We start from the raw sequence: 26,874 nt of genomic DNA on the forward strand, positions 1-26,874 counted from the left end.
TCTATCTCATCCACTACTAGGTGAACTGCCATTGCTAAAGGCATGTATGGTTAGCGCCACCATAAAGTTGCCATTAAATTTACTACATACGTTCATGTCCCCAGCTGGACGAACTCACCTGGCGCCATCATCAAAACAAAATATCACTTTGTTCAGAATCTCAAGATGGCGCCGTACTAGTGGCAGCTATCTTTAGGCTGCCATCAAAGGATTTATTGCATAGCCCAGCACCAAACTGCACCTTGACTGTTTATTTATTATTTATATCTACCTCATTACACCCTGCACAGTTGTTGATTATTGTTGTTCATTTGCTATTTATTTCTTATCTCTTTAACACCCTGCACAGCTGTAAATACACTCTCAGCCCCCCCCCCCCCCCCCCCCCCCAACAGCTGGCCTTCTTTATTTCCCTTCCACTGAAAACTCATTTCAGTTTACTGTGTTCTCAGACTTTTACGATTTGGCAGGTTTACGTACGCTTCTTGACACAGGTTTCATGTATTGTTCGTGTTTACACAATCACACAGACACTAATCTGCATTAGCTCTCACAAAACATGGGGAGATTAAGACACCAGCAGATCCACTTATTTAAAGATGATATAATAATATTTTATAATAAAAGTGTTTTAAATGAAAATGTGAAAACAATGTTAAAATGCAAAAGAGGTCACTCCTAGTAATGAACCAACAGTGAATTATCACCTATATCTGCAGCTCCCATCGGCTTTACAGGGCTTTGTAGCCAGTTGCTGTTTAGCAACTTTACTGTTCTGGTTTATTCTCAGCACTCTAGTTGTTTCTGACTGCAGTAGGCTGCAGTTTTCAGCAAAATAAAAACCCACTGTACACCGCCTGCTCAGCACCAGACTGCACTCTTTAAGAAGTAGGATGTCCCAATATTTAATATGTTTGTTTTTGAATACTGTTCACAGATTAATGCCTTTCTCATGAGTTGTCTCCAACCTTGCTTTAGTTGTCAAGTCCGATTTAACAGGGGGTTTGTAACATAAGTTAGATGCCTGAATTCATTTCATTATGTTGAATGTTAAATGTTTTCACTTCATCTGGAGCGTGGTTTACAACAGAACCTTTCACGAACGTCTTTGGTTATATTTGTAAGTATATTTGTTCTTCAGTTTCTCAAATAAATGGTAGATGGAGCCATGTTTAAGGATACCACTCCCACCTTTTAACATGATCGTTTTTTGTTTTTTTTTTATCTTAAATTTTTTGGGGCAGGGGACTCATTCCATGTCATAAAAAATTCAGTGAGGCAAAGTGCTTTATGTAAACTTCAGAGTTTTTGGACTTGAGACATAATGTCATATTGTCCTGTGTGTTCTGTCTTTTTTCTGTCTCCCTCCATCTCACCCCTCGCCGGCTTGCTGTCTCTGTGTCCTCAGCTCCCAGGTCCGTCTACAGCACAGACAGCGGTGAGTGGTTCATCAGTGTGTTTTGATCTCTGGGGTCATCTCGTCACAGCGGGCCACCTTCCCTCTGATCCTCTTCATCCTGTGGGTTCTGCTGTGACAGCAGCAGAGCTTTAAGTGGGAGATTGTTATCATATACACACACACACACACACACACACACACATACACACACCCCTCTTTTCTATTGGGTCGCATGAGGAAAGATGAACGGCATTGTAGCTTCAGCCTGTATTTATCAGCTTTTCTTTAGCAGGATCTCTGACTCGAACCCCTCAGCCATCTGTTTCACTACAGTTACACTCTACACTTTATTTGACTTTTGATTGTAAAGCTGATTTATTTTATGCAATTACATTATCCACACTTGGCTCTAAAATTCTTGTTATGTTTCTCGTATGGCTTGCACCATGTTTTCCTGTCTTTACCATCTCTTTACTGCTCTTGTGAGGATTAAGCCCAATAACATCCCAGCTCAGCCTCCATCTTTGTCTTTGAACATCATGAAATTACATTCCTGCACAAATAAAATAAGACTGACGCCTTACTTGCTCCAAAACCTTGACTATGAGAATTCAAACAGCAGGTGATTATGAGGCAGCACATGCACTATAAAGACATTGATAAACAAGATGCTTAGGCTAGTAGTTTTCACACTATTTGGCATCACTTTTTATGAAACAACTATATTTCTGAGACACACACCGTGACTCATCTATGAGACTGTATCACATTTCTTGTTGGAAGGCAAAGAGTATAGTAGATGACAAACTCATTATTGTTCAGTGGCTCCCGCACGCTGCACAGTGGCTCCACACACCGACAAGTATTCTGCTGCATCATGGTGTTTCGTCTCGGCCCTTTGACATCGCTGCGTAATTTAATTCCTTTCTACACCAGCGTGAACAAAAGAGAGGGAGAGAGACTGAATGAGAAGATAGGTAAAGCAAGATAGCAGAAGAGAGAGAGAGCAAGTGGGAGAAAAAAATAGAAGAAGAAGAAGAATGAATGAATGATGAAGCCAAGTAACAAGAAAAATAAATGCAGCCAGTGAAGACGAGGCAAGTTCAAGTAGAGGAGAGGAGGACAGGAGGGAGAGCAGAGACGACGGGAGAGGGCTGGTGTGACTCCACTGCCCTCTGCTGCTTCAGCTGCAGCAGTGCACACTGCAAACACAGACGCCTTCGAGAGGATGCTTGGAGGCTGCTGGTTGCCAATGGTTACAAGAGGGATGCAAACACGCTGGAGGAGTGATAACAAATGCGATTAAAAGAAAATCGTATTACCGGTGTGGCGTTGGCTCAGGAATGTAGCTTGTTTCTGTGGGCAGATGTACTGTAGTTTGTGTTTGATGAGGGTGTAAATCAAAGGGCCTGAGGTTGGAATAGCACCGTCAAACAGTTTCCAAAAGCCTGAATTTGCTGCTTATCACAGAGTGAGGATGAGGAGCACCTGCTCTGTATTCTTTCACCAAATGAGAGAAACCTGTTTCCCCAGAGTGATATTCTCAGAGACTGGATGACAAAGAGAAATTAAAAACCCTTCATCTTCAGCATCGGTAAGAAAGGTGCTGTTGCTGCTCAGGTGCTGGAGACGCTGAGATGCTTCCCTGTGTATAACAGCAACAATAGTTTGAAAACACTGTGGAAGCACAGTCAACTTTCCTTGAGTATTTCCTTATTTATTTTGTGACCAAGTATTTATTGTGTGATTTCTGTTCAGGGGGATGCACAGACATGGAAACTGTTAATATGCCACTGTGACATATAATAAAAAATAGCTAAATAGATGATAAGAACAAAGATTAACACTAAGAACATCATACACATACAAGTGTGTACAAATATGTGTACAAATATATTTACACATTTATAACTGCCTGCACTCATCAGAACTTCTCTCTTCCTTTTTCTCCCATAATCCTCCTCTTCTCTGCACAGAGGGGTGTCTGACAGTGGCACATAAGATTACATAGAAGTGGAGATTCTGCTGCTCTGTAATATGTAATAATGTTTAAAAACAACCATATTTTTGAGGTTGTAAAGCACAGTCTTATGTCAGACAATTGCTTAATATACAGTATAGAGGACCTGTGCTCCTACTGCTGCTGTTAGTTTGCACAATGTGTGTTTGTTTATGCTAATGTGTTTATATTTGCTCTTGCAGACTCATACATTGCAAAATCGGCCTCATTGCCAGGCTATGGCAGAAACGGACTGAACAGGGTGAGCAATCATAATTTCTGTTGTGTTAGTGTCTTTGTGTGTGTGTGTGTGTGTGTGTGTGTGTGTGTGTGTGTGTGTGTGTTTGTGATGGAGAGAGAGAGAGAGGAAGACAGGCATGGCCTTTCACTAAACTGTAAGCTATGGCAAAGTCCTTCATCAGCCACTGAGCCTGTGAAAGCCATTTTTATCAGTTTACTTCCTGAGGCCGACTGAGGCGACATTTGACAACTGGCTAGACGTCAATATGAGATGTAACCTTTTATCTACTCTGCTTGCTCCTTTTCCTCCATTATAATGATGAAATGCATCTGCTTGACCCGTGTTTGCTAAACTGGTCTTGTTTTGTTCCAGCAGCCTGGAAGTGCGGGTGCAGATTATTACCAGTATGACAGCAGTAATGCAGTTAATTGGCAGATCAGAGGTAAGCCTATTGTCCAGCTTAAATCTACTTAACCCTAATTCTTCTAGTTTTCTCCTGATTTACTTCCCCTCCTGATGCATATTATTTACTGTTATTCCGAGTGTGTGTAGTGCTGGAATAGAAGTTGTGAATGTTCAGATAACTCACTGCTGTGTTTCTCTTCTCTTTTCTTTCAGAATACAAGGTAAGACGCTCTCGCCAAAGCTGGTGAGCCGTCACTGAGCCGAGAATGAAAAAGTCTGGATCAGTGGATAATAGATAAGGATGATGTGTTTCCTGTTTAAAGTTCATAGTGAATGGTGGATCCATCTCACTCTGTAACACCCACTTGACCCTGTGAAATTTTGTGAAGCTGGCTGACTCATTTTATCGATGCAGGGAAGAAAAAAAAAAGACAACAGGTAATTGTACACACAGGGTTCATCTGATGCCTTTAGTCTATAGGACAAGAAAAATCCTCTCTTAGTTTTTTTCAGGAAACGCTCCTCACTACACTGTTTCAACACATCATGGTGTAAAGCTTGTAGTGGCTATTTGTCCTCAAACAAATTTAAATCCAACATAAATCAAATGGCCACTGATGCTCCATGGGTATGTGGTTTGCTCAGGCAAAACAATCAACTGTCCAAACAAAGCCATTGCGTTTTCTGCGTGGATTCATTTATCCAAAGCAAATGAAAGGATCATGTCTCTTGCTGCCTCTCCTGCTCTGGTGAAAAAAACAAAAAAAACAAAAGGCCCACCCAGGTGCACGCTGGTCCTAAACCAGTCTACCTACCTAAATAAACTCATGTGCCCATAGTGTGACCCAAATAAACAAAATACTAGTTAACTAAAACTGACTGTACTAAATAAGCAAATAATATGAAGAAACTAGTGACAAACAAAGAGAATGCAATCAAAAATAAAAACTAATTAATTCAAGTAATCCAAACTCAGAACAGATGAATAAATAATAGAAAAACAAACAAACTAGTAAATAGCTTCCACAAGGCTCATTAAAGAATAGCATGTTAATTTAATTTTTTTTTTTTTTTTCTTTGCACTTAACTTTATTAGGAGTATTTTCTCTCATTGTGCATGTTATAAAAGAGTTGGGAGCAATTTTCAAACCCACTGTTTTCATGTCGTACAATTTCATCCCTTAAGCTAGAAACTCTTCTCCCTTTATTAATAAGAAAAATTTTTATTTATTAATGAGAAATTCATGAGTAATATGTTTTCTCTTCCTGTATTGAATATATTTTTATATTTACATTAACAATGGAAAAGAGAGAGAGATTACCTATCTATTAAACTATTATATTTACAGTACATTTAGCCTCTGCCGTCATTGTCATGACTGCATTTGGCCATTAGAGTGCAACAGACACAAAAAGCCTGTCTGTCTGCTTGGCGCTGAAATAGTTAAACCAGAGCAGATTTATTGGGATTTTTTTTTAATTGTGGCATTTGAATAATGTTATAAACAACATTCAGTTACTCAGTTACTATATTGTTTCTCTCTTTGTTAGATCTACCCATATGAAGCCCTGGTGGTGTCTGTCAGGGGGCAGCAGCGACTCCCCAGTGACGTGGACCGAGCCAGACTGGAGGTAAACTGCTAACACAACCTGACTCTAACTACATCTACTGCAATTACTGTTTCCTCAACTCATCAAGACACTGGAAATGAATGAAAACACAGATAGGAAACAACAAGACTAAAGCCTAACGGTCCACTTGTAGTAATGTTCAGTGCAGTCCACAACACAAAAGTGTGGTACACAGTTAACTCTATGCAAACTTTTGAACATTCAAATAGCAAAGAGTGAAGAAAAAAAAAGAAATGATTTCATAGCTAGAAGAAGATGATGATGATGATGTTTGCTTCTTGGCCAAATGTTGAATGTTCTCTGCAAATGTGTCCATGTTTCTTTTTCCTCTAAGCTGCACGAATACACCAAAATGAAAATGTTCTGACTCGCTCTGTCTCTGTCTCGTCTCTCCTCACAGCGTCACCTCTCTCCAGAGGAGTTCTACAGAGTCTTTGGCATGTCCATGTCTGCCTTCGACCGTCTCGCTCAGTGGAAAAAGAACGAACTTAAGAAACAGGTCCGACTCTTTTGAGAGAATGACATCACAAGGACAGTCTGACCCAGTGCAGGTCTACTGCCAATAGTGTGCTTTCAAAAGTAGTCTCCACAAAGGCCTGCTGACCCCAGACTGACTGTGTCTCAGTGGAAGAGGAACTGGCTGAAATGGAAAAAGTCTCTCTTCCCTTGAGGCGGCAAGAGCAGGACAGTTGGACCGACCACAGGCCTCCTGATCTTGGCACACTTAAACTGGTGTGTACTTGGACCTCTTAAGGTCATACGTAGGAAGTCAGCCCCCTGGCCAGAATGGGTAAATCAGAGGGAGGAGAAGAGTGAAGACTTCCAGACACAGCAGATAAGCCACACCGGACCTGAAACGGATGGACGAGTTGATGAGTAGCTGGATGAGTTGGCGTCTTCTTCCTCTCTTACCAGCAGATGGCGGTGTGCTGACATGAGCGTCACAGTGGCAGTCTGACATCACACTGTAGGGTGAGGGTCAGCAGCTGTGAGCCAAACTGCCTTAAGTGAGGGAGGCAGTTTGGAAACAGGCTGCCTTGAAGGCAGACTGGCATTTTGCTGAAGGAAAAAAGGATCCAGTGTGAGTCACAAACACAAATACAAACACTGTCCTCTGTGGCTCATAAGCTGACAGGAAGCTAGAGCAGCATAGTGTGAAGGTCACTGAGCATGATGTACACATGGTGTTTTATAATGTGCTGATACTGAAAACCAAAAGTTTTCTTCTTTTTTTTTTTTTATTGCTGGCATGTATTTGATTTTGATATTTGAAGCCATATGGTAGTTGAGAGTTAATTTCTATGACATGAACAGACTGTACAGTTCACTGAAGTGTTTTTTTTTGGAACATGATGTGGTTGCAAGGTTTATTGTGAATGACTTGTGTCATGGCTGTGAGCTCAGAGATGTTCATTAGGTTAAGAAACCAGGTTTTAGTACTATACACATTTGTCAGTTCACACTTGCAGCTGCTCTCATGAAGCAGCTCAGAATTTCATCTGCTGGATTATGATTAAATCCCACTGAAAGGGGTGTGTGTGTGTGTGTGTGCGTGCATGTACGTGCATGTGTGTGTGTGTGTGTGTGTGTTATGTGTGTCTGTGTGTGTTTGTGATTATGGCAAATGAGTAATGAAGGATTTCCATGGAAGCCCTTGTGAAGTGGGGAACTGAAATAGGAAGATGTGAAGGAAGAAAAGAAAGGATGAAGAAAAGGAGGAAGTAACAAGGGAAGGAATGTGTAAAGGGATAAACAAAGAAAGATGCAAAGGGAAATGCTCACAAAAAAAACTGAAAAAAGTTTTGACAAAGGAAAGTGTGAAGAAAGGATTTGTGTTTGCGAAAAAGCAGGTGTGAGAGATCCTGTCTGAGCTGAAATGGATTTAATAGAAACAGAGGGTGCTGGATAGAGGAACTGAACCCTCTACTAAACCATGCGGTGTGTGTGTGTGTGTGTGTGTGTGTGTGTGTGTGTGTGTGTATGTGTGTGTGTTTACAGGTCTGAAACAATCACATTTACCACATTAACTGTCTGGAACGTCAAGTCTCAAGTCTAACTAACTTATTTTTGATTTACTGGACTAACATTCATGATTTATTACCTGTCACTACAACTTCTAAATAAATGACTTAAACACCATTATTTTTATCATTGATCCTCCTTGTTATTATTGTTCATGAATATATCCACATGATCAGGGTTGGGATGGTGAAGAGGTATATTTGTTTCATTGGGTCCTTTAATAGTTTAGTTTTTCCAAGAATATCCAGCAATACTTGATTTTGTTGTCATCGGTTCACTGGAAATTGATTACTAAATTATGTTAGTTTTCACCTTTACCACTTTTACGTCATGTTCAGCGCAGACTCATTTTTGTCATGGAAAATCAAGCCATCTGATTAATGCTTATAATCACATTCTTGGCTGGAGTACAAACCAAGAAACTAACTGATGTATCAACATAATGATTCAGATGCATGCACCATACACGAGAGGTCTCCAAGCTTTCTGCCGTATGACCCCTTTAAAAAAAGCAGTTTAATTTTCACCCTGCATTATTGAGACCAGTTCAACAAAAAAGTGATATGTTTGTAATCCTATGGAGACAAAATTATCCAGTAATTCACTAAAGTAAAAAAGAGCACAATTAAAGCAAAGTCTGAAAAAAGAAACATGATTTTGTGTAGCAGAGATATGTTTTGCTCTTCAGTTGATCATGTTGCGACCCCTGTTGGGGTTCCCGACCTTTAGGTCAAGAGTCATAGACTTGTATACCCATAATACATCCACACCTGGAATAATTGTAGGCAGTTATCAGTGGTGGAGGAAGTGTGTATTCTGACTTACTTAAGTTACAGTGCCAATGCAACACTAAAAACTCCATTATGTAAATGTAGTGCATTTAAAATGTTAGTAATAGTACAAAAGTAGGTGACTTAAAGTATACAGTATAGAACAATGGCCAATATGAAAGTTATTTATTATATATATAATCTTTATTAAATAATCATATCATTTCATCATTATTATTCCATCATTGTTAAAGGATCTTTTTACTGTTGTTGATCAAGGTGGGGGCTTCTGTGTATGATGTTGGGTTGTATAATCCATACATCATGTTTTATAAAATCATGTTTTCCATGTAAAATCTTAATTTATAACAGTAAATACAGATGTCAAATAAGTGTAGTGGAGAAAAAGTATAATATTTCTCTCTGAATTGTAAATAGTATTAAATGGAAATACTCTAAAGTTCCGCAAGTTTATTCCACCACTGGAATGAGAGTAGTTGGGCAGTAACACAATATAAGCAACAACATATTGGGATCACATCTCCTGAAATGGGACCAATGTGGTCTCAACATGTGTCTTTTACGAGTCATAGCATGAAAAATGTGTGGCAAACCAAATATTCAGTAAGGCGGTGGGACTAGCACTAGGACCCAGCGGAGCCCTGGCTGATGAATCCGCGGCTGCCGAGTCAAACTATAAACTGTAGCGGTCTCTCTGACTCAGTTGTCCGCTCAGAGGCTCACAGAGCTCCGCTGTGTCTGTGGCGGACACGTCTCACATGTTCACAACCGTAACTTTTAAATGACACTGCTGAGGGATTATTACTGGAAATACTCAGGGTGAGCACATCAGACATGGAGTCCAAACGCCAGAGTGGTGAGTAACAGCAACAGCAACACTTTATCACATATGCTCATGTTTATTCTCGACAAAGAGCTACAGTAGCCGTGTGGTAACTCTGAGAAGAAGCCAAATGGAAATGGTCACAGTTGTTCCACACAAAATCCAAACAATGGCAAAATACACCAAATATCCATCACTGTTGTCGCAAAGAACTAAAAAAAAAAAAAAAAAAAAAAAAAGAAAGGCGGCACAGTAACACTGGAAACAAAAGAGATACTGTATTTTTTTTTTTTTTTAATTTAATTTGAGCTCTCATTAAATAAATCTGAAGGGAAGGGCCATCAGTCAGTGTATCCGTGTCTGAGCAAGGTAAGCCCCCGGTAGACAGCTGGAGTAACGGGGGGGGGGGGGGGGGGGTGATGTCATACACCTTCACGCCGGCTGGTGCGCTGTGAGTGGATGGAGGAGGAGGTTTCCCCACTCAGGTAGAGTGATGCAATCTGATACCAACAGAGAAGCGCCCTGTTGGAAGCAGCGCTGCTGGAGGAGAAGCAGCAGCAGCAGCGGCAGCGGCTGAATGGACGCTCTGTTCCGTCGCCTTCAGGGCAACTTATTGGAAACAGGAAGCTGCATTATGTGACACCAGGTGATGAAGCGGTGGCTTAAACTGAAATGCTGGCAAACCGAGGATCACATGTGATTATGTTAAAGGGAAAACAGTGAGAGGAAACTAGAGGGGGAAAAAAACATTCATTCGTGCTTCATTAAAACAGCCAATCGCGTTGCCTGCAGTTAATTGGTCTAATGAGCCCATTATTTAGGCATGGTATGAATTTCCACAAGTGATGTCAATTCCCTTAAATAGAAGGATAAATGTGGCTAAAAGAAATAGCTCATGCTAATATTAGACACAAAGTGAAGTTGAAACTTTTGACACTGTTCGAAGTCTGAGCAAAAAATTCAGCCCCAGATCACCTCCAAACTATGGTACAGTAGTGGGGCCATCTCTTATAGGCTACAGCTATGTGGCTTTATGTTGATGGTGATGAAGATAATAATATTAATTACAATAACTGTATTTTTTTAAGTACTTACTATTAAAATAGCTTCACTGTAGGTGTACTGTTAGAGCATACTGTTAGAGCATACTCACTGTCAGGCATGTTTCAGAGCAGATATTTTCTCATTTATAGAAGGAAAATCACAGGTGTTCGTGGTAACTTTAACAACTGCTGTTTCGTTCAAGCGTCTTAGTAAACGATGACAATGAGACAATGAACCAGACATGTCAAAATGTCTGTGCAAAAGAGGCCCCTGAAACACCAGAGGCTCATACAATACAACCAAAGTGTTTTGCGGCCAAACGCTTGTGCAGCTGTGGACTCCAGAAGAAAATATGCTCACGGTCAAGAAAAAATGAAGTAATTGATAACGGAGTTCTGGGCCAGCATCACAACTGCTGCAACAATGGAAGAAATATCTTGGAATTAAAGTTATAACATGGCTTTCAGTATGGCGGAGAGAACAAGGCCAAAGTTTTCATACAACCTTCAGTGGAATGTGTGCCCGTATTTATACAATTATCATTATCATTTCTCTGTGTTAAACAACTGTCACAAACCTTGACCTCGACCATGGTTCCCTCTCATTTCCTCTTCCTTTTCCTTCTCCTCTTCCACCAGTGACTCCCACCCACCCCCTCTTTCCGATTTAGTTTTAGTTTCTTGCATACAGTTGAAAGTCCTATTGAGATGTTACTGTAGATCTACTGCAGTTAAAGTCTCCGTGACATCCAAAGCCGCAGGTCTGTGCATGTCACGCCTGCTGGCTTGTTGTACGTAGGAACTAAGCTGATGTGGTGATAACACTCTTCTACCAAACAGGAAAAGTACTGTATTGGGTTTTGTCCAGCTGAAGCTTCTATTGTCATATCACTCCCAGGAAACATCATCATAAAAAAAACAACTGTAGTATAATAGTGTTTATGTGCAGGCATGTGTGGAAGAGAGAGATGATCATAACAGCTTACAGTAAGTGTTTGTCTGGTGCAGTAATTTGAATTAGTGCTTATATAATGGGTTCATTACGCAATTAATCAATTAAAAGAAGAATGACCAATAAAAATGAAATTAGACTGACACATAATAGTCCAGCACATAACCTCAAGTAAAATTACAACTGGTTGTTTTTACACTTCTTTTTTTTTCTGTTCAGATGAAACAACAAGATATTTTGTGATATTTAGAAATGTCTTTACTGAGCTGGACAGAGCCAGGCCAGCTGTTTAGCTTTAGTATGCTAAGCTAAGCTAACAGTCTCCTGGCTCCAGCTTCATATTTACAGTACAGACATGAGAGGGATATGAATCTTTTCATTTAACTCTCGGCGAGACAGCAAATAAGCATATTTTTCTAAAAGATGCAGAGGGCTGCAGGGTTTTTCTTGCGACGCTTAAACATGACATTTGACCCATCTGATATAAGGCAAATGTCAAAAACATAATTTAATGCAGGTTTAAAGAAAAGGTTATATGCTTTCTCGCAGAGTGTCTAAAAGATTGACACTCTCAGTCTGTTTAGCAAATACATACGAATTACAATACAATATGAGGCTACAGCTAGATGGCAGTTAGTTTAGCTTAGCATAAAGACTGGAAGCAGAAGTACATAGCTAGCATTACCCTAATTAACCATAGACTGTATATAAAACTGGATGTAGACTCTGACTCTGAAAAGTGAAGCCAATGCAGAAGTGCCTTAAACCTGCATTCAGTCTAATGACCATCATGGGGCGACTCCACTGGTTGCAAAAAGAAGTCAGATTGTATTGAAGGGAAACTGGCTCTACTTCTCACTTGATTTATAACCTCAGTAATTCCTAATGAGTTCATGGTCTCAGTCGCTAGTTTCAAGTCAACACAACATGACGTTCACTTTTTAAATGATGGTCCCATTTAGAGGAAAATAGACGATGAAGCGGGGTGTGCATTAGGGCGTGGCTACTGTGTGATTGACAGACACTGCGACCTGTCTGTCAATCAGGATAGAGCAGAGAACAGGTCAGATCCGCCCCTCGCTCCTCCTCAGCTCCACCTTCTTGGCCGAATATGGTTTCTTCTGGTTTTAAAAAAAACCAAGATGGCGACGGCCAAATTACAAACTCGAGGCTTCACCTTCAAAAACCAATGGGTGACATCATGGTGGGTTGCCACTTGTAATTAACGTGATTTGTCATCTTTGACTTAAAGATGACATCTTTGAGTTAAAGAAAGGAGATACAACGTGTTGATTAGTGAGCTTTGGAAGTGTTGTCATGTGGACGAGCTGTTTCCCACGTTTCAAGTGTTTGTGCTAAGCTAAGTTAGCTAGCTGCTGGAGTTTCATGTTAAACAGACATGAGTGCCATATCAAGCGCCTCACTTTTCCTTTAACTGGAAGAAACCTTCTTTTTCATGCCAGTATACATCACAATGTTCTTTGTGGAGCTAATGAAACCCAAGCGTGTCTCTACGGTGACTGAATGGCTCCTCACCTGAGGCTGCTTACCTGGTGAAACCCCAGCACTCCAGCAGGCTGGGTTTGAAATTAGACACATGCTGTGCCACAGTGAGCCAGTGTGATGCCTCTCTGTTTCCTGTGTCTCCTCACCAGTTACTGTCTGAGGAAAGTGATAAGATACTGAAAGAATGCGAAGAATAGAAACATTCCACGACTTCTTTCCCCAGCTGTTTCTTTTTAAAGCTCTTGCCAGCTTGCTTGGTTTGGAGGGGACTTTTTAAAGTGTCTGACTGAACGCTAACCCCGGGCGAGCAGTGACACCATCTACTGTTGTCACGAAAATATGAATTAGGGGATGCTGAATCTCTGAAGCAGACTTTTGTCTTAGAGGGAGCTGCTGGGGCCGCCAAGACATGAACTCTGACCTCTGTCTGAAGAGGATGGGTGTCTGGAGAGGCAGACGAGGGGAAAGGAGTGAAAAAGAAAAGATCAGAGAGGGAGGAGGGCGGGAGAGAAATATAGGAGTGGAGGGGTGAATGTGGGATTTGGAGGGACCTCAGCCTCTGGGAGTGTGGGGGAGGCAGGAAGAGGATGCCTGCTGTTGTGCAAAATAGCAGTTTCATACACTTTGGAGGCGTAAAAATTCTCTTAACATGAAAAAGGCATTAAAACACACAGTTTGTGTCACAGAACTATACCTTAAATGTTCCTGTTGTGCATCATAATTCATGGAAACAACGAGCAATTCAATCCAATGCAGTCATGTATTTTCTTTGTCCTGAAATGTTCATATTCAGTCTGGACGGGAGAGGCAAATCAAGGAGGAGGTTAGCCTTGGATTGGTGTGACTGGTGGGTAAGATGTGTAATGGATGGGAGTGAAAGCCTCAGATGAGGAGGAGTATCTTTTCTCTGTCGCCCATAAGCAGCATTATGTGGTGAGATAAACAGCAGCCGCGCTGAGCTGTGGCTGTTTTGTTCTGCGCTGCAACCAAACACGCTAAATCAGTTCAAATGAGAGTCGCATGGCTCCGGTCTCATGACTGACCTTCTTCAGGAAGCCTGTTTGCGGAAACACACAAAAATGCACACACACAACACATTTCATGAAGTATTCTTGTGGACTGTATGTTTGTACTCTGTAAGTACAAATTAATAGTTTCAGTGTGTAAGAGAATGTCTGTGTCCATCAGTGGAAAAAAAAAAAATGGATTCGAAGAGGAAATTTGTGCCATGTGTGTGTGTGTGTGTGTGTGTGCGTGTGTGTGTGTGTGGGGAATGGGGGGTTACAAAGATCTCTCTGTGGGTGAGACCGACCACAAGCCTCCAGAACAGCTGATTCTCAGCCTCTGAACCCTCCGGTCCCCCAAGAGAATGAGAGAGAGAGAGAGAGAGACGGCAAATGCATTGATGCCCTTGACTGTGTAAAGTTAGACTTCAAGAAACAGAAAATAGACCAAAGGCCCAACTCCACCAGCTCATGACCGGCTTTGTTTACGCTGATTGACTGTACTTAATCTTTGTTGTCTGTTTTTAGCTCCAGAAATGAGAGGTGATGTAGAACAGATCTGTGATTTGAGAGACATTTTCGTAGATGGTGAACACACTGGGGATGGTGGTGAAAAATAGGAAGGGAGAAGTGTGAACAAGAGATGGAAGGGGAGTTCAGGATGACAGAAGATGTCGGGACAGAAGGAGAGACAGCGGGATGGATGGAAGGATGGAAAAAGAGAGAGGGGAAAGTGGGAGGAAGAGGCAGATGAAGGAGAGAGTCAAGATCAGGAAGGAGTGGAGAGAAGCTTCTGTTGACAGCTAAGACAGGAAACCACAGCTGCTGGCCGAGAAATGGTGCGCTCATACACACACACACACACACACACACACACACACACACAGCTGCTGGAGATATATCCCTTAACCCTGGATGCCCGTGGATCGAGACGATGCAGCTGTGTTGCGCCACGCCCCTCGCAGACCGTGTATGTGTGTGTGTGTGTGTGAGTTCCTGTTTTGTTTTTTTGTTGGACTTTCTGACATTGTATTGTTTGCTCTGGTCTTGCGGACCATTGTGGTCGTCTAATTTTGGCCCTTGTGGAGACAATAGAGTATTGTCAGACCGGGAGGGCGGCGGAAGAGGCTTATGGGAGAGTGAGGGCTTTTCTCTCACTGTCTCTGTCTTCACTCTGAGTTTTTACTTTTTTTAAACTTAACCCTCGAATCATTTCTTTCTCAAAAAATGCATTTTATAATCCATCAGGTATAATTTACTTGTCATAATTATTATATATATGTATTTATGTATATATTTATTTATTTATGTCATAATTTTGCAAACCTGTGACTAGAAACTTTTTGGTTTGTTTTTTCATTTACTAGTCACCACAGAGGGACTATTTTTTTAGCTCTGGCATATTAAAATAATTCTTTCAACTTAAAATAAAAATGAAGGAGGACAAGTGAGGAGCGGCACAAAGCGACTTTTTTTTCCAAAATTATTCCTTGTGAGGATTTATAAAGGAAGTGGATAACTTTCTCAGTTGACAGCACAGTGTCATTTACAAGCTCAACTTTCTGACACATTTATAGGTTCCAGCAACTTCCTGTCAACTTTTAAAAATTTTTTTTTTATTTTGGGTGAAATTACATCGTAAATTTGACACTTTTAATGCCTAAAATGATGAAGAGAGGGAAAAGCTACTGACAGAGCATGTAGGTCATCATGGGACAATAAAACTTTCCACTGGAACACAAACTGAAATGAAATTATTTTAGGGTGAGAAGCTATTAAACCGATCCACTCCACCTGTTCAATGGCATGAATAATGAATAATCATATCAATAGTGGCCAAGATTCAGTATTTAATTGAAGGTCAATATCAGCCAGCTGTACCATAGGAGAAAAGCTCCTACACTAAGCTCCTAATATCTGCCTTTAAAAATTTTCTTATGAATGAGTGAACACTTAAATGAACCAACCCAGTTTGGTGACCACATCCTTCTATCTCTATTGGAACTACAGATTTCCTTCTTTACTTTGGCTCCATTTCCTTTATGGAAGGAAGCGTGCTGACCCCCTCTTCCTCCTCCTCCTCCTCACCTTCATTTCTCTCCGACTCCCCCACCCCGCCTCTCTGTCGGCTCTGAGCAGGCAGGATGTGTAAGAGTGTGTCAGGCTGTTTGGAACAATGTCAAGGTCAACAAAACACACACAGAGACATACACATACCAACACACACACACAGAGACGTACAGGATGTCAAAATTGAACGTTAAAACAATTATTTTTTTTTCTAAGAAAGCTTCAGAAAATCCAAACTCAAAGTAGGATTTGATCTGTGGTGGTGCAGGGACAAAGACACAGACTCGGAGGCGGAAACACTGAATAGGCCGATATGTTTGGATGCTAAATATCTCTTCCCTCTCAGCTGTTGCAACAGGCGGCGAGCTGAGTTCCAAACTGAGTTCATGCCCCTTGTGAACTGCCAGTTTGGCTCTCCATGGCCTTGCATACATGTCTTAAATTGATATTTGATGCACTTGGTGTAATAGCATAAGCATTTGAGCCATGCTAACAGTCTTCACTATGGGCTGTCCCATACTGACCTGGTGGTGCTCGACGCCACAGAGTATTCTATTGTAGTTCTGCAAACCCAAATCATATGTTTGCTGTTTTTTGTGGTTTCCAGTGGTGATGGAGCGACTTGTAAATGAGCTGGGTTCTCTGCTGAAGATGCTAGACCACGAGACAGTCAGTCCTGCAACTGCCGAAAAGATGGCCTCCATACGCAACATCCTGGACTCATTACAGCTGTCAGGTACAACATCATCATTATTAACTAAACTCATTTTAATTATAATTTTAAGTCTGAATCATGATCTCCTCACATCAGTAAGTTACAATTATTTCAAGCTACTATAGGTTGGACACACCAAATATACAGTATCTCTTTTAACAAGAAAACACAAACAAATGTTAAAAATCATATTACATAAAGAGAAATATAAATTAGAGTATTAAAGGGGCAGGACTGTAAATGAGATCGGTGACTTTTATTTATCCAGGGGAATTCGGCTGAGCATGCTTGTGGTGTTTCAGCTGCATCCTGATACCACAATCAATCAGCTTCAAACTTGCAGGAATTCAGCCAAAACATTTCAGAGTTGAGAAATGTGTTCAAAGTCAGTACAACAGTGTTTATTTAGACACAAATGGAGCATTTCTGTTTTTATGTGGCCCATGTCTTTTTGCGATGGCGCAAACTTCCTGTTATTCACCAACCAGACTGCAACTGCACAACACCAGTAACTGTAGTTGGAGACATGCAACAAAACACAGGACATCAAATCTTACTGCGGTCTTTACAGTAGATCCTGGTTTATCTCTGGGAATACAGGATGTCGGAGAGGATAAAAGGATTGATGAAAGAGGATAATGAAATGTAAAGTTTAAAGAGGATAATGAGAGGAGGTCAAAGAAAGGAGAAAAGCAAAATATCATGATGGTTCACAACAAAGGGTTTTTTTTTAGCATAATACACATCAATTCATTTTTACAGACAAAAACTTCAGGGATTGATTTCTCTCAAAACTTTTTAGGTTGAGCAAACTTTCACATGTATTTCAATTACTTTTGATATTGAATATTTAGAGTCTGCACTCCCTTGTTGTCTGATTGTTTGTCTCCATACAATTCAATGCAGATAGTTCAGTACTGATACTCAGTGAGCTCTTACCAACTGCCTGTTTGCTGTGTCTGGTAATCCTGACTCTCCTCGCCTCAGCATAGACAACAATCCTAGCTCTAACTCTGATCCTATTTCTAATCCCCAATTTATCTCTTCCACAGTCAATGGCTCAGACGTCTACATGAACAGTTGTCTCTATGGCAACGGCACAAGCTTTGTAGAATCTCTGTTTGAGGATTTTGGTGAGTACACCCTCAAAATGCCTTCAAGCCAGTTCAGAGTTATGGAGTCTTATGTGGAAATGATTATTATTGTATATTTACAATCCTCATACCACAAGATCCAGATGATGAGCTAATGAACGTCTCTTATAAGGAATATTTAACTGTTAGCCGTGCTACAGTAAAATGAGCCTGCTCGTTCTGTGAAGCCTATAAAAGTTTGTTAAATTAATCAACCTCCTTTTCATTCCTTTCATTCATTCATTTAATTCTTGACACTTCTGATAACACTAATCCTCTGTTGCTCCACCAGACTGTGATTTGCACATGCTCAGTGCATCTCCAGTGGAGCAGAAGGAGCACAAAGAGGAAGAGGAGAAGACTCATCCCAATAAATCCGTGAGTCACCTGCAGTATCTACCTGACTGTCCTCCTGCCTTTATTGTCCTTGTAACTAAAGCTGTGGTTTAACCTCCACCATGGCTCTTCAGACACCTACCGACACGCCCCCTCCTCTGCCAACCACCCCACTTCCTGATGACTACTATGAAGAGGCTGTTCCTCTGGATCCTGGATCCACCCCTCAGTACTTTACCACCAATATCCACGGTCAGTGCTGGACACACACAAATACACACACTCAAAAACACAGATTTGCACACTATTATTTCTCTTTATATCTTCTTTTTATATCTCATCTTGACTCTTCTCTCTTGTAGCTTCCACGAACTCAGTGGAGGATGCTTACTATGAAGATGCAGACAATAACTATCCCACCACCAGGATTAATGGTCCTCCCAAAAGCTCCTGTGAGTCTACACTGTCTTGCACTTACTCACAGTAGCAATTCAGCTTGACATCTACAAACACATGAATGTTCTGATTGTGAAGGAGGTGGAATCAGTGAGTGAACTCAATCAAAAACTGTCAGTGGATGTTTGGTGACTTAATCACACATTTTGTTTTTGGTGGTCAGACAATGACTCAGATGCTCTGAGCAGTTCCTATGAGTCTTACGAAGAAGAGGATGAGGAGGCAAAGGGGCGGGACCAACCTCAGAGATGGACGGCTGAGGAGAGCTCAGATGGACCAGTTAAAGACTGCCGCATCTGTGCCTTCCTGCTGCGAAAGAAACGCTTTGGCCAGTGGGCGAAACAGCTGGTCGTTGTGCGAGACAATAAACTGCAGGTAAATAGATAAAGCTATTTACTGAGCTAGTTTAATTAAACTTTTAAATCAGGCTTCAGTGTGTATCCAGTATTATGTAGGGCTACAACATCCAAAAAACAGGTGCTAGACCAAACAGGAGAAATCATGACCAAGAATTTGCCAACTTCACTTTCACAATGCTTTTTATCGACTGTTGCTATGCAATGTTTCAGTCAGTCTTCTTCAGACACGAACAGGACCAACATGCATCACATATGTATACATATCGCAAAAGGATGGCAATGTGTATATATGTATATACAAACATACAAATGTCTATATATATATTCCATGTCTGATTATGTATGCAAACAAAACAAAAGTGGATGCCAGTGTGCAGATTCTACTTTTTGACGTTTAGGGTAAAATTTTAGGATTAGGATTTCTGCATTTTCATTAACCCTTCTGCATCTGTAGGGACATTTTTGTCCTATTAATTTTTTATTTTTTGATCATTGGCTGTGTTAATGGAAACAGGATACATTTTTCCAAGGGTGTGTATTTTAAATTGAAAACAAGGATACCCAAGGTTTAAGTGCAAATGTTCAAATGCTCCATCACCTGTATTGTAGTGGTTATAATGACATGCCTTTCATTTAGTTTCAGGTTTTCAGCAGGGATGGCAACCTTAAACGATATCACTCACTTTTACCAAAGAGAAAAAGCATCAAAAGATATATCAAAGTACATAATCGGGGTTATGTGATTTTACAGGATGAAAGTATGTACTTTATTTCTCTGTCTTTCTATACCTCAATCTCACTATTTCTCTTTTCCAGTGTTACAAGAGCATCAAAGAAAGCACTCCTCACACAGAGCTCCCTCTGAATCTGTGCAACGTCATCTATGTCCCTAAGGAGGGCAAAAAAAAGAGACATGAGTTGCGTTTCTCATTGCCTGGAGGCGAAGCTCTAGTCCTGGCTGTTCAGAGCAAAGAGCAGGCCCAGAGATGGCTCAAGGTATCTTTATTCACTGTATCAAAGAGCTGGGTGGGGAGAACACATGGTTGTGTCTGGAAGTGAAGGTTTTCCTTTTTCTGGGTCCAGGTGGTGCAAGATGTTGGCAGCCAATGTAGCAATACTGAAGGGCCAGCTGGATCCACTTCTCCCATTATACAGAGGAAGCTGGAGCTTGACAAGGTTTGTGTTTATGCAAATGTCCTTGAGTGTCAGTCTGTTTATCTACAGCATCGTCTTTTTTCCCTGTGTATGATATAGAATTTGCCCATAGACCTGTCAAAAATTTAATTTTCTGTCTAAATCAGGGCTCCCTGTGCGAGTTAAACAGTATCTACGTCTTCACATATTGAAATATATTTAATTCTGAATCTACTGTATATCCTAGTTTTTACATTTTAACATTACTGACATCATTTCTTTCAGCCCACACATGACACAACTGTTCCTCTGGCTTCTAGTTTACAAGCAGTGAGTGAGGTGACATTATTGCGGTTGCTGAGCTGGCTAGTGTTCAAAGAGTTTCATACCCTCAACAAGGTTTTGGCACACAGCTGCAGAGCCACAGAGCTGAATGCATGGTGACATGGCAGTTACAGCCCATGCTGGCAGAACAGTTTTAAAAGTATATAATCAGTAGAACATATTCCACAAAGCCTGTGTCATTTTTCTTGACATGATTTGACTTGAAACGCTTTGTTTGTTGTTGTTTTTTCTCCTCTCCTCTCCTCATATTTTATTGGAAGGTGGAGTAATAACGGTTTCTACTTTTTCTTTGCCAGGTGCTGCAGTCTGATCGCCAGGCATCAGACTCAGACAGTGGGCCAACAGCAGAAAGTCAGTCCACTGCACATGTACAAGGGCGGGACACCACTGACTCACTCAGTAGGTTTAAGTTTATAAGCCGTTAGTGTAATTGTTTATTTCCTCTGTATTTTTCTAATGTCAAGTATTTCTGAGTGAAACACCATTAGCTATAAAAATGTTCAAAATTTATTTTCAGCACATATTTAGTATGTAAGAATTTACACCAGGATATAGGAATAGAAATTGTGTCTTTAACACATAAACAAACCTTTTCTTTCTTTTTAAAGCTCAATAGTATTATTCAAATGCATGATATATAACAATTTGAAAAACTAATGCAGTCAAAAACAGCAGCCCTCTAATAAACCCACTGATTTTACACATCAAAGTCTGTTTACAGGCTTTGGGCAATATTATTGTGTATGTCAAAAAGTTGTATAAAGTCTTTTGTGGCTCCACAGGGAGCTAGGTGAAATCTGATTAATCACAAAAAACATCAGTTAGGGCTCAAGTTTGAAAATGGAAAAAATCTGGGGCTGTGGAGTTAGAAAGACGTGAGCTTGCCAGAACTTTGTAGCCTGCCCCTCGTCTCTGCTGGAGGGTACATTCTTTGCTAGTAGCGTAAGATATCCAGTTGTATTGTGCATAATGTAGGCACCAGTTTTTGACAAGGAAGAAGAATGTATAGAATTAAAAAAAACTATTAATGATTTAAATTTACTGTTTTTTAACTATGTGTCATGAGTCAATGTTATAGGTGTGCAATGCCAAATTGGTCATTTTGGTAACTGGAGGTTGTAGTGGTCTTCAACTGTATTGAACTGTATTGAGTTATAGTACAATTGATATCAGTGAGGATAGTCTAAATATTACAAATGTATTGTTGTTATTAAAAACCTGCACTGTTAAAGATTAATCAGTATTATTTTTAGCGGCCTTTACCTCTAACCCAGATCCTTAACCTATACCTGAAACAAAGCTTTAACCCTCAAATGGTCCTGAGAGGAAGAGACGAAAATGTCCTCACTTTCCAAAAAGGTCCTTACTCTCAGGTCTTGAGCACAAGTCCCCACAAGTACAAGAGAACACGCACACAAATACACACACACACACACACATGCACTGGTCTATTTGTAATTGTGAGGATGCAGTCCCTAGCCCCTGACCTTAATCATCACCACTAAATCCCCACCGCCAACCCTTACCCTAACTTTAATCTAAACTTAATTATACCCTTAACCATTTGACAGCCCAAATGTTCCCGCAACAATGCCTTTGAACTAAAATTAGTCCACGCAAACATAGAAAGAGACATACACGCATACACAGCCTTTTAAGAGTGTGATCAAAAGCACACACATTATTATTGTTTATCTACCCACAAAATCAGGAAGGACAAACCAGCGGATCCATGATGTTGGGTCAGAATATAGGTCAAACACAGTCATATTGTTTCAGCAATACTACAACGTATTTACTGACCAAAGGGCTCTGAACCTAAAGAGACATGAGAGAGAGGGAGAGACAGGAAGTAGGGCTCAGAGCAGATATGACATCCTTCCTGTCCTCTTCCTGCGATTGTGTCCCACTGACATCATAGGAAGTAAGCTGGGCAGAGCGACGCAGCACCTGGTACATTCAACACGAGCACGCAAACACACTCTAGGGTTTGGCTGAATAAATAAAAGACATCTCTGGAATTGAATACAATATGTTATTATTGAATTCTGAAAGTACAATTAGTCCTGTTCTCTTCACGTTTACATGACATGTTTTTACTTTAACGTAAATAATGAAATGTGTAATTTTTGAATTAGAAAGTATTGTTGACACTGCTGATGTAACACATATACAGCAAGATACTTCAGTGATGAGGCAACATTATTTGTTTTTATTGGTTTACATCATGTGAGATTACAGCACAGTCTGAAAAAAGGTACGTTTGATTTCAGGCCGGGCAAAGCGCGGAGCGTTCTCAGAACTGACCGGGTCAATGAGCCGAGCAGCAGGGAAGAAAATCAATCGCATCATCACTTTTTCCAAACGGAAACCGCCTTTACCGGGAGAGCCTCCCTTGTCTTCTGGTCAACACGACAATCCACGCTGTGGTGAGAACACAACCTGATCGAGTAGCTATGTGGTTGATTGGCTGGTTGGTGAGTTGGTGGATGACTGAGTATTAGACTACTGGCAGACATTTTTGCAGTTTTCTATTACTGTTAAATGAGAAGTTTAGTTTAGTTTGAAAGAAGTTGATGCCTTTAAAAAACTTTAAAACTGTACATCATAAAACCAACAATTAAAGAAAAATAAAAAAATTTAATCAATTACAGTAAATAGTAAAAAAAAAAACTTTACTCTACAACTTTATTTTAAAGGACCACTAGGATTTAAGGGGATCTATTGGCAGAAATAGATAATATTCAAAAGTATGTTTGTATAATCATCTGAAATTAAGAATCATTGTGTTTTCTTTAGCTAAGAATGAGCCCTTCATATGGCTTGGAGAGTGAGGGGTGAGGGGGTGGGGTATTCAGTAGTTTGCAATCTACAGCGTCACCACTAGATGCCACTAAATCCTACACACTGTCCTTTAAATTCTAGTGGAAATCCATGAAATATCCAAATGCTGTTTGAAATAATGATATATAATTTAATATATATCACTTTGCCTTACATTGAGTTTCAGCGCAAGAAGACACAGTTGTCCTCTACTGTGGGAAGTATTTTCATATAATGTTTCAGCTACATAAGGAGACATTTAAAAGGAAAAATAAAAACGAAAGAAGTTATCTTAGCTGACCGAATGACTTGAATAAAAACTGACAGTAGTCATTAAACATATCTGCCATCTTTTTGCCTTTTCACCACTTTCCCATTCTCTCTCTCTCTCTCTCCACAGGCTACCTTAGTGTGTGTCTGAGCGGCTCTTGGAAGGAGCGTTGGTGTGCAGTGCGAGGAGGAAGCCTGTACCTGCAGAAGGACCCTGGAGACCAGCGGCCCCCAGTCATTGTGGTACCACTCAAAGGGGCAGAGGTGGTGCCAGGTGGCCTTGGCCCCAAACATCCCTTCTCATTTCGCATCCTGCAGGGCGGCAACGAACTGGCAGCTTTAGAGGTACAGTTTACAATGGACAATTTAAAGTCTTAGAGTAAATTTAATTCAGGGTGTTTTCCATGAAGACAGAGAGTTGACGTGCACAAGGATAACACACCTTCAGTTTTCTGGAAACCATGCAGCTAAAATGTGGGAGGGTTCATATGTGCGTGTTTGTGTGTGTGTGTGTGTCCATCAGGCCAGCTGCTCGGAGGATCTTGGCCGATGGCTCGGTGTGTTGTTTGCAGAGACCGGGAGCGCCACTCTCCCTGAAGAGCTGCACTACGATTACATCGACGTGGACACACTCACAGACATACGGCACGCTGCCAGACACTCCTTCCTGTGAGTCACTTCCTACAGTATATGTTTGTGTGTTTCTGCTTGTATTTATCTAGAGTCTAGTGTCTTATTATAGTTTTCTTTTTCTTATCAGGTGGGCCACTACCACTGCTGCTTCCTCCAGCAGCGCCTCAACAGACTCCAGAACCTATGATGAGGTCTATGAAAGTATTGAGGTGAGGAAACATCATGTAAACCATGCCTCAAGCTTTCCAATGCTTTCCTAGCCTTTCCGTTTCCTGTCATATTCAGTAGCAGATTTATGAACTCAGATGAAGTTTGTAATGTCACTACTTTCCAAATATTAGACAGCTCCAAATTTCAACTTAAGATTTAGTTGCACATTGCTTAACTGGTACCCCAGTGCATCTCTTTGTGGGGTTTCAGATACCAGAAGTTGCAGGAAACTAAAAATTCAGAATAATAAAAAATGTTCTTGTCCATCACAAGATTCTACACATGTTTAAGATTTGCAGTATATGTTCAGGATCATGTTACATTACACATATACATTTGACTAAATGGCATTTGCAGTACACTTTCTTTAAAAAAAAACAAACATATAGATGCAGAAAAATGTAAATACTGTCAATGGTAAAATTCTCCTGTATCCTACAGGATGAGGGTGTCGAGAGCAGAACGGGCCAGGTGAGACGCCACGCCTCCTTCTCCAGCAGGGACTCTGAAAAAACTGAACAGCAGGCCGCCATTAAGAGACATGCCTCCAGTGAGTCTCATTTCATAATTCATGAGAGCTACATGAAAATTACATGGCAGAAACTCAGGCTGAATGACTGACATTCTCGCTCATCACTACTCTGTTTGCTTCTATTCTGGTTTTGTTTATTCTGTTAGATGTAAATCAGTATGGGCGGTATGGGAAGACGCGAGCAGAGGAGGATGCCAGGCGGTACCTGACACAAAAGGAGGAGCTGGAGAGGCAAAAGGAGGAGCTCAGAAATGCACTGATTTCCCTCCGCAGGGAGAAGAAGGAGTTGAAAGAAGGGATGAAGAGTGGCACAGGTCAGGGACAAATCACACACACACAGTACTGTTTAGACTCCAGCTTCATTGCAGTACTAACTGTGAGAGTGTGTGTGTGTGTGTGTGTGTGCAGGTCATGGTGTGGAACAGCGGTTAGCCGAACTGGAGACGCTGTGTAAACAGAAGGAGGAGGAGAGGGTGGAGCTAGAGCTTCGACTGACAGAAGTCAAAGAAAACCTGAAGAAATCATTGGCTAGAGGAGCAATGGGTCCGCCCACTGACACCAAGATCAGTGTCAAGGTAGGCAGCTAAAGGAGAGACTGAGACTCTTGTCTAGAGTGGCAGAGAAGTGTCCAATCGCTGGATTTCAGTGCCTATCATTTTATATGTTCACTGCTTTGCTTAAGTGAAATCTATTTGACATTTGTGTTTGTGTGTGTGTTGGTCCGTGTGTATGTGTTTGTGTGTGCAGGCACAGGGCAGTAAAGTTGAAAAGGTTTACAATGAGACTGTGCCGGTGAACTCAGCATCTGAGCTTCGTAAACGCCCTCCGTCTCTTTACGCCTCCTCCAAGGGGAATGTCATGCAGAAGGCAAAGGTACAGTGTGTGTGTGTGTGTGCGACAAGCACAGAGAGAAAAGTTTTCCTCACTACATGCTGTCTCATGGTTTCCAGGAGTGGGAGTCAAAGAAGGGGACCTAGACTGAACGTGAAGTGATCGACGGATGGATTGATGGGGAGAAAAAGCTGAGCTGTGACAGGAGGACGTGACAAGGAAGAGACACATGAAGAGCAAGAAAAAGTGGCACTGAAAAGAGGAAGAAGAGAAGGAAGACAGGGGACAGACTCTGACACATTCCTCCCTCCTCTTATCTAAAGGAAAAGAGGAATCTTTGCAAGTACAGGCAGCGTGGTGCTGTCGCAATCACTGTAAATATGACAGACTTGACTGATGTACCAGTACAGTATTAATGTGGATCACTATGAACATGAAATTGATATGTTTGTGTGAGTTTGCATGTGTGTTTACATTTGCACTGGGCTGCAGAAAGTGAAAATGTGATTATTTCATTGAGGTGCATTGCAAAGGGAGAGTGTGGTTCATCAACACTATGAGTTCAGAGTTACAGACAGGACTTCCCATCTATACCCACTGAGTTTATCCCCTTTTACACAATATTGGTCATTGTACATTGAAAAACTAAAGTATAGAAATTATTACCTTAAATTATCATTATTAGTGAGAGAAGCAGCTCACATCATGTGATGTGTATTTAAACCATTGGGGATATATACTGAGTATGACACTGTTCCTGAAACCAATGAGTAAATGTTTGTTATTGCAATGTGAAACTATTGGTTTTTAACCATTATATGTGTATTTTCTCATATTTGCCTTTTGCACTTTATTTTGTTATATTTTTTCTTGGAAATTAGCCTTTGCACCCATCCTAGCAGAACCATTTGAGGATAAATGCCTATGTCTGCTTTCCCTGCTCATCAGAGATATGAACAAATACACACATGTTGGAGTAAATGATTACTTTATCAAGGAACTTTGTCTACTGTTCTTTTTCATTGGGGGGGTTTATGCAGCATTTTTGTTTCCGGTTGCCACTTCCTCTCGGGATAACTTTACTGTAAGAAACCAACTCAACAGCTGTATCACAACTCTGAACCATTACTGCCATCTAGTGGCAAAATCAAATTCCAGCACTTGGAGAAACGTTGTTGCTGTGGCCCAATTTTGTAGTTCTGCAGTTAAT

At 40.9% G+C, this 26,874-nt stretch overlaps 2 protein-coding genes across 3 annotated transcripts in view; both read left to right on the forward strand.

Moving 5' to 3' along the window:
- The window catches only part of LOC139607990 (actin-binding LIM protein 3-like), a 44,298-nt gene extending 36,483 nt beyond the window's left edge, over positions 1-7,815 (forward strand). The window contains exons 18-23 of the mRNA XM_071461390.1: positions 1,409-1,438; positions 3,602-3,660; positions 4,015-4,081; positions 4,258-4,265; positions 5,596-5,676; positions 6,077-7,815. Of these exons, the coding sequence (XP_071317491.1) occupies positions 1,409-1,438; positions 3,602-3,660; positions 4,015-4,081; positions 4,258-4,265; positions 5,596-5,676; positions 6,077-6,190 (359 nt within the window). The 3' untranslated portion in view covers positions 6,191-7,815. The remainder of the gene's footprint in view (positions 1-1,408; positions 1,439-3,601; positions 3,661-4,014; positions 4,082-4,257; positions 4,266-5,595; positions 5,677-6,076) is intronic.
- Positions 7,816-9,182: 1,367 nt separating this feature from the next.
- afap1l1b (actin filament associated protein 1-like 1b) lies at positions 9,183-26,664 on the forward strand. Of its 2 annotated transcripts, none has more exons than XM_071460162.1 (19): positions 9,183-9,345; positions 16,495-16,623; positions 17,655-17,735; positions 18,028-18,113; positions 18,206-18,323; positions 18,434-18,523; positions 18,691-18,902; positions 19,703-19,882; positions 19,970-20,062; positions 20,662-20,764; positions 22,639-22,794; positions 23,589-23,803; positions 23,982-24,127; positions 24,219-24,300; positions 24,743-24,851; positions 24,980-25,147; positions 25,242-25,408; positions 25,587-25,706; positions 25,784-26,664. In XM_071460162.1, the coding sequence occupies exons 1-19, from the start codon at positions 9,324-9,326 to the stop codon at positions 25,808-25,810; spliced, it is 2,304 nt and encodes a 767-aa protein (XP_071316263.1). In that variant the 5' UTR covers positions 9,183-9,323; the 3' UTR covers positions 25,811-26,664. The 2 variants fall into 2 exon arrangements, with proteins under 2 accessions (XP_071316263.1, XP_071316262.1); XM_071460161.1 differs by having other exon boundaries at positions 9,184-9,345; positions 25,581-25,706.
- The last annotated feature ends 210 nt before the right edge of the window (positions 26,665-26,874 follow it).

This window comes from Trachinotus anak, unplaced genomic scaffold (genome assembly GCF_046630095.1).
Source record: "Trachinotus anak isolate AG129_WGS33_773 ecotype Australia unplaced genomic scaffold, CSIRO_AGI_Tana_v1 ptg000024l, whole genome shotgun sequence".
Taxonomy (NCBI): Eukaryota; Metazoa; Chordata; class Actinopteri; order Carangiformes; family Carangidae; genus Trachinotus; species Trachinotus anak.

Bases quoted from the DNA above. Each gene is read 5' to 3' on its own strand.
- afap1l1b (XM_071460161.1), top strand. From the start codon at position 9,324: ATGGAGTCCAAACGCCAGAGTG. The intron at 18,524-18,690 runs GTGAGTCTACAC...TTTGGTGGTCAG, and splicing joins TGGTCCTCCCAAAAGCTCCT to ACAATGACTCAGATGCTCTG. The intron at 25,148-25,241 runs GTCAGGGACAAA...GTGTGTGTGCAG, and splicing joins AGGGATGAAGAGTGGCACAG to GTCATGGTGTGGAACAGCGG.